At 48.1% G+C, this 7,332-nt stretch overlaps 1 protein-coding gene across 1 annotated transcript; it reads left to right on the forward strand.

Annotated features, from left to right (window-relative positions):
• The first annotated feature begins 1,803 nt into the window (after positions 1–1,803).
• Positions 1,804–6,954, forward strand: LOC133066835 (uncharacterized). The gene is given in 2 exon segments (XM_061158239.1): positions 1,804–5,761; positions 5,828–6,954. Coding segments are annotated over 2 exon segments (5,085 nt in total).
• Positions 6,955–7,332: the final 378 nt, after the last annotated feature.

The following is a 7,332-nucleotide window of genomic DNA, read 5'->3' on the forward strand; positions in this document are numbered from 1 at the left end:
TGCTAATTGTATCCTGTTGGAGACGTCTGCAGTTTGGGTCACATAGCAGTCACTTCAGGTGGAGCTGAGAAAGCTTGGTTGTTACAGTCTAGGTAGATAGTGACTCCCAGTCATGACTGGCTGTGGCTCTGAGCTCTTAAAGGAATGGGAAGCCCAAGGGCTCAGAAAGCATGAATTAGAGACCAGGGTTATTGACTACTTAGCAAATTCTTGAAAGCTCTGGAGCCATTTACAGAGTTTTCAGTGTGTGCCTTTTCCCTCTAGGGAAAGGGTCTATTCCATATGTTTTATAAGATTTTTAAAAACGTCTGAGCCCTTCCAAAAAGATTGAGTCATCCTTATAGATCACGGGTTGACAAATGGCCCACAGGCCAAATCCAGTTCAATGCTTGCTTTTGCGCAACACACAAGCTAGGGATTTTTTATTTTTAGGGTTTATTTTTGTAGATCTTTTCATTTTCTTGTGTTTCCTGCCTAAAGAAACGTTCCTTCAGCATTTGTTGTAAAACTGGCTTAGTGGTGCTGAATTCTTTTAACTTTTGCTTGTCTGGAAAGCTTTTGATTTCTCCATCAAATCTGAACGAGAGTCTTGCTGGGTAGAGTATTCTTGGTTGTAGTTTCTTCCCTTTCATCACTTGGAATATATCATGCCATTCTTTTCTGGCTTGTAGACTTTCTGTTGAGAAATCAGCTGATTTTTTAAAAATATTTTTAAATGGTTAAAAAAATCAAAAGAATATTTCATGACATGAAAATGAAAAGAACTTCAAATGTGTCTACAGATAAAATGTATTGGAACACAGCTACATTCATTCATTTACATAGTCCTGGCTGCTTTTGTGCTAGAAGAGCAGAGTTGAATACTTGCAACAGAGAGGCAACACCTAAAAATTTACTATCTGGCCCTTTTTTGAAAAAATTTGCTGACTTTGCCAGAGATGGGACTGGATAAATCATCTTGTGAATTTATGGACCTCTATTTGTCACTTGAATGTAGATGCTGTTATGGTGGATAAAGCACAAATTCACTTAGATATAATATTAATATAGTGGACAAGCCAGGCTTCAGCAATATGTGAACCGAGAACTTCCAGTGTGAAATGTGAAACCCAAACGACTCCATTTTAGGATAGCACCGCCATTTTGAGTAAAACCCCCTCCTGAGGAGAGAAAACGAAATTTAAAGAGAAAGAAACTCAACGACCCAATCAGGGGAGGACAGGAAAGTCCCTCCCCCCTTACTCTAACCCAGCAATCAGTAGCTAACAAGACACCCTTAGTTGAAGAATTAACCAATCCCCTTAAGCTTCCCTTCCCGCTTCCCCTGCTATACAGTATAAAAATGATTCACCTCTTTCACGGGGGACTCCTTCACCATTGTGTGAAGAGAGTCCCTGCTCGAGCTTGTAATAAAGTTCCTCACTGCTTTTGCATCGACCTGCGGCTCCTGTGGTGTTTGGTGGGATTCCGTGATCCGGGTACAACATTTTGGGGGCTCGTCCGGGATCCCCCAGACTCTCCAGGACCCGCGCTTCGGAGGACAAACGGCCGGTAAGCAGTAGCAGCAGCTGCATCTGTATCTGTAAGGGGGCCCCGCTCTGTAGCTGGACTTAAACCTAGGCGGAGGCACCGATAGAGTCCCCAGCAGAGAGCAGGAAGAGACTTCTTCCAGCTCCCACTCAGTAGTCATATATTTATATATATATACATCTGATATACTCTGTACCTTTTGTTCTCGGAATTGCGCGCTCTGTTATTTGTCTGGTGTGTCGTCTTGTTTGTTCATTGTGTGACTGACTGACGATGGGACAGACCCAATCTGGATGCTCTCCGCTTACCTTAATAACTGATCATTTCACAGAAGTTAGAGCTCGAGCTCATAATCTGAGTGCAGAAATTAAAAAATCTCGGATGGTTATCTTTTGCAGTGCTGAATGGCCCAGCTTTAACGTAGGCTGGCCTCCTGAAGGGACTTTCGACTTAAGGACTGTCCGGAGAGTTCGAGAAATCATCCTCAGACCTCGAAGCAGACATCCAGACCAGGTCCCATATATCCTGGTTTGGGAAGATCTAATAGTCAGCCCAACCCCTTGGATCCAACCCTTTTTACCTCCACAGGCAGCAGCAGCCACGGAGATCCTAGTGGCTGAAGAAAAGAAAAAGCCTCCGGCTGCCCCCTCTGCCCCTGTTTTGCAGGAAGATTCGGCTCTTCTTGATCTCCTTCTCACACCTCCACCATATTCTCTCCCCCCTCCTATTCAGCCTGAACCCCCACTTCCCCAACCTTCTCCAGAAGCGGCTGGGGGAGGACCTGCAACGAACACCCGACAACGTAGGGCCGCTTCCCCCAGGTGGCCTGCCGACTCCTCTTCAGCAGCTGTTCTTCCTCTCAGGGCTCTGGGTCCCCCTGATGCTACTGGAGAACAGCCCCTTCAATATTGGCCCTTTTCTACTAGTGATTTATACAATTGGAGGACCCAGAACGCCCCATTTTCAGAGAGACCTAAAGAGCTTATTAATTTGTTAGAAACTGTTCTGTTTACTCATCAACCTACGTGGGACGATTGTCAGCAGCTACTCCAGATATTATTCACCACAGAAGAAAGAGAAAGGATCCAGCTAGAGGCACGGAAACTGGTGCCAGGAGATAATGGGCAACCCACGGCTAACCCTGCGACGATTGACTCCTCCTTCCCTTTGTCTAGGCCACAGTGGGACTATAACACGGCAGAAGGTAAGGAGCGGCTCCGGGTCTACCGCCAGACTCTGTTGGGGGGTCTCAAAGCGGCCGCTCGCAGGCCCACTAATTTGGCTAAGGTAGGTAATGTACAGCAAGGGAGAGAAGAGAGTCCTGCGGCGTTCCTGGAGAGACTGATGGACGCATTCCGTCAGTACACTCCCATGGACCCTGAGGCGGAGAATACTAGGTCAGCCTTAATGATGCATTTTATTAATCAGTCAGCCCCAGATATAAGGAAGAAGTTACAGAAGATAGATAGATTAGGTGAAAAATCTATTCAAGATCTGATGGCAGTAGCAGAGAAAGTTTATAATAACCGAGAGACACCTGAAGAGAAGCAGACTAGAGCCGCCGACCGGCAGACCCGAAACATGGCTCGCATTCTCCTGGCCGCCACCAGCGCCCAGCCGAACGAACGAGAGAAGAGATTGAAACAACTGGCAGAAGGTAAGCTGAAACCTAACCCCCAGGGAAAACCAAAGTTAGGACGGAACCAGTGTGCATATTGTAAAAAAGAAGGACATTGGGTTAAGGATTGCCCTAAAAAGTTAAAACAAGGAACCAACGTTTTGGCTCTGGAGGACCTGAGAGACTAGGGGAGACGGGGCCCGGAACCCCTCCCCGAGCCCAGGGTAACCTTAAAAGTGGAGGGGACCCCAATTGAGTTTTTAGTGGACACTGGGGCCGAACATTCTGTCCTGCTTGACCCACAGGGAAAACTCTCTTCAAAGACTTCATGGGTGCAGGGGGCCACTGGTATGAAAAAATATTCATGGACTACCCGAAGAAACCTAGATCTGAGCACGGGCCGGGTATCCCACTCTTTCATGGTCATACCAGACTGTCCCTACCCACTGCTTGGCCGAGACTTGCTAACCAAAATAGGAGCCCAGATCCATTTCTCACCTGAGGGGGTGAATGTTACAGACCCGGCCGGTAGGCCGGTACAAGTTCTAACCATGCAAATAGAAGATGAGTACAGATTACACCAAGGCCCTTCCGAAGTATCCCCTGAGGCTGATATGCAACAGTGGCTTAATGAATACCCACAAGCCTGGGCAGAAACCGGAGGTCCAGGCTTAGCCAAACATCGGCCCCCAATCTATATTGAATTAAAACCAGGAGCAGAGGCCGTCAGAGTCAAGCAATATCAGATGCCACAAGAGGCACAAAGGGGTATTCGCCCTCACATACGCAGGCTGTTGGCTCAGGGCATCTTACGCCCATGCCAATCCAACTGGAATACCCCGCTTCTCCCGGTCAGAAAGCCGGGGTCCAATGACTACAGGCCAGTGCAGGATTTGAGACAAGTTAACCAACGGGTGATGGACATCCATCCCACAGTACCAAACCCCTATACTCTTTTGAGCTCTTTGAACCCCAATCACCAGTGGTATACGGTACTGGACTTAAAAGATGCTTTTTTTAGCCTCCCCCTGGCACCCAAAAGCCAGAATATTTTCGCCTTCGAATGGTCAGATCCAGAGGAAGGCATTCATGGGCAGCTAACTTGGACGAGACTACCACAAGGATTCAAGAATTCGCCCACGATCTTCGACGAAGCATTACATGAGGACCTGGGTGACTACCGTATCCAACACCCACAGGTTACCTTGCTACAGTATGTGGACGACCTTTTGTTGGCCACAGAATCCCAACAAACCTGTCTGGAGGCAACCAGAGACTTGCTGTATACTTTAGGTGAGCTGGGATATCGGGCGTCCGCAAAGAAAGCACAAATTGGCAGACAAGAGGTTCATTACCTGGGATACATATTAAAAGAAGGACAGCGGTGGCTGTCCAAAGCTAGAAAAGAGACTGTGTTAAAGATCCCTAAGCCCCAGAGTCAACGCGGAATTAGAGAATTTCTGGGGTCCGCTGGATTCTGTAGATTATGGATCCCAGGTTTTGCTGAAATGGCAAAACCACTATACCAGGCAACAAAAGAGACTATACCATTTGCCTGGACAGAGGAAATGGATAAAGCCTTCCAGGACATTAAGGCAGCCCTCCTGTCAGCCCCTGCCCTAGGTCTACCTGACGTCACTAAGCCCTTCCTTCTCTATGTAGATGAGAACAGAGGGGTAGCCAAAGGGGTGTTACTCCAGAAACTGGGACCTTGGAAAAGACCAGTGGCATATCTTTCAAAAAAACTGGACCCAGTGGCTAGTGGATGGCCGCCCTGCTTGCGTATGGTGGCTGCTGTGGCCTTGTTAGTAAAAGACGCTGGCAAATTAACCCTGGGACAAGAACTGCAAATAACAACCCCACATGCCATAGAGGGTATATTGAGACAACCTCCAGATCGATGGATCAGTAATGCTAGACTGACCCATTACCAGGGACTACTACTAAACCCTACCAAGATCATTTTTCAGCCGCCAACTACTTTGAACCCAGCCACACTCCTGCCGGATCCAGACCTGGACGCTCCACTACATGACTGTGCTGACATCCTGGCTCAGGTATGTGGGATCCGAGCTGATCTGAAAGACGTCCCCCTTCTGGATGCTGAACTGACCTGGTACACGGATGGGAGCAGCTTCGTACAAAATGGACAAAGGTATGCGGGTGCGGCCGTGACCACTGAGACAGAAGTCATATGGGCTGCCCCTTTGGCCCATGGGACTTCGGCCCAAAAAGCCGAACTTATAGCATTGACTGAAGCACTCAAAAGAGGTAGAGAAAAAAAACTGACCGTTTATACTGACAGCAGATACGCCTTTGCCACAGCGCACATACACGGGGCCATCTATAGAGAGAGAGGACTCCTGACGGCTGAAGGAAAGACTATAAAAAATAAAGAGACAATTCTTGAGCTTCTACAAGCCCTTTGGCTGCCCAAGAAACTGGCCATAGTCCACTGCCCAGGCCACCAAAGAGGCGACTCCTCCGTGGCAAGGGGCAATCGACTGGCTGATCTTTCGGCCAAGGAAGCTGCTCTAGCATCTGTTTCCCCGGTTTTGGCAGTTCGACTCCCTGATCCAGGGACCATGACTCTACCCGATAACCCCGAATACAGTGAAGCAGATATAAAATGGATTAACTCCTTACCTATGACACAATTTAAAAATGGTTGGTGGAAAGATGCAAAGTCAGCGCCTATCCTACCTGAAAAACTGGGGACAGAACTGCTCTGGAAAATTCATAATGCAACCCATTTAGGGGCGAAAAAAATGCAGGATCTTGTCAGAACTGCAAAGATTGTCATCAAAGACTACCGGGCGAAAATAGAAAAAATTGCTTCAGACTGTAAGGCTTGCCAACTAACAAACCCAACCAAGACTTCAGGAGCAACTAAAGGAGCCAGAGAAAGGGGAACACGCCCTGGAGCCTACTGGGAAGTAGACTTTACTGAGGTAAAACCGGGACAATATGGATATAGATACCTGCTAGTCTTCATAGATACTTTTTCTGGATGGGTAGAGGCCTACCCAACAAAAAAGGAGACAGCCCATGTAGTAACAAAAAAACTCTTAGAGGAGATCCTGCCGCGGTTCGGATTCCCTGCACAGGTAGGTTCCGATAACGGTCCCGCCTTTGTCTCCAAGGTAAGTCAGGGACTGGCGGCGGTTCTGGGGACAAATTGGAAATTACATTGTGCCTATCGACCCCAGAGTTCAGGGCAAGTAGAAAGAATGAACAGAACTTTAAAAGAGACCTTGACCAAATTAACCCTAGAGACTGGCGGGGACTGGGTGGCGCTCCTCCCCTTTGCCTTGTTCCGGGTGCGGAACTCACCTTACATGTTTGGGTTAACCCCCTTTGAAATTATGTTTGGGAGACCTCCCCCTATTGTACCTAGTTTAAAGACTGACTTAATAGCTGACTTGCCTGTTGATGCTCTATTTTCCTCCCTCCGACTCCTCCAACGGGTGCACAAGGACATTTGGAAACGTCTAGAAGCCATATACCTCACCAAGCCACCACCTGAACCGCATCGTTTTCAGCCAGGAGATTGGGTCTATGTGCGGAGACATCACTCAGGCACCCTCGAACCACGCTGGAAAGGACCCTACTCTGTCATCCTAGTCACACCAACGGCCCTCAAGGTAGATGGTATTTCAACATGGGTCCACTTCTCGCATGTGAGGCCTGCTGATGCTTTCACCGACCTCCACGAGGTTCTGCCACAATGGAGAGTCTCCAAACATCCGGACAATCCACTCAAGCTAAAACTCTGGAAACGCCCCAAAGAAGCATCTCCCTCTTAAGGTACTTTGTACTCTGGGCAGCCTTCCAGGGGATTGCCTCAGCTAATCCTCATCATCCGGTTAACATGACCTGGATAGTCTACAACCCTGAGACTGGAGAAATACTTAATTCGAGTTCCAACGTAGCCCCCAAAGGGACATGGTGGCCCATACTGACCTTTGATTTGTGCGTCCTGGCGGCCGACAATAACGGCTTCCATGGTCCCAGCCAACTGACCGACTTTTTTGCTCATGGCTCCTATGGCTTATTCACCCGTAACTGTGAGGGTAAGGGCCCACAGTATTTAGAACAAGTGCCTGTCTATGTCTGCCCAGGGGGAGGAAGGGATCGGAACTAAATTGAAAAATGTGGGGGAGTTGACTTTTTTTATTGCGCCG

The sequence above is a fragment of the Dama dama genome, chromosome 12, assembly GCF_033118175.1.
Source record: "Dama dama isolate Ldn47 chromosome 12, ASM3311817v1, whole genome shotgun sequence".
Taxonomy (NCBI): domain Eukaryota; kingdom Metazoa; phylum Chordata; class Mammalia; order Artiodactyla; family Cervidae; genus Dama; species Dama dama.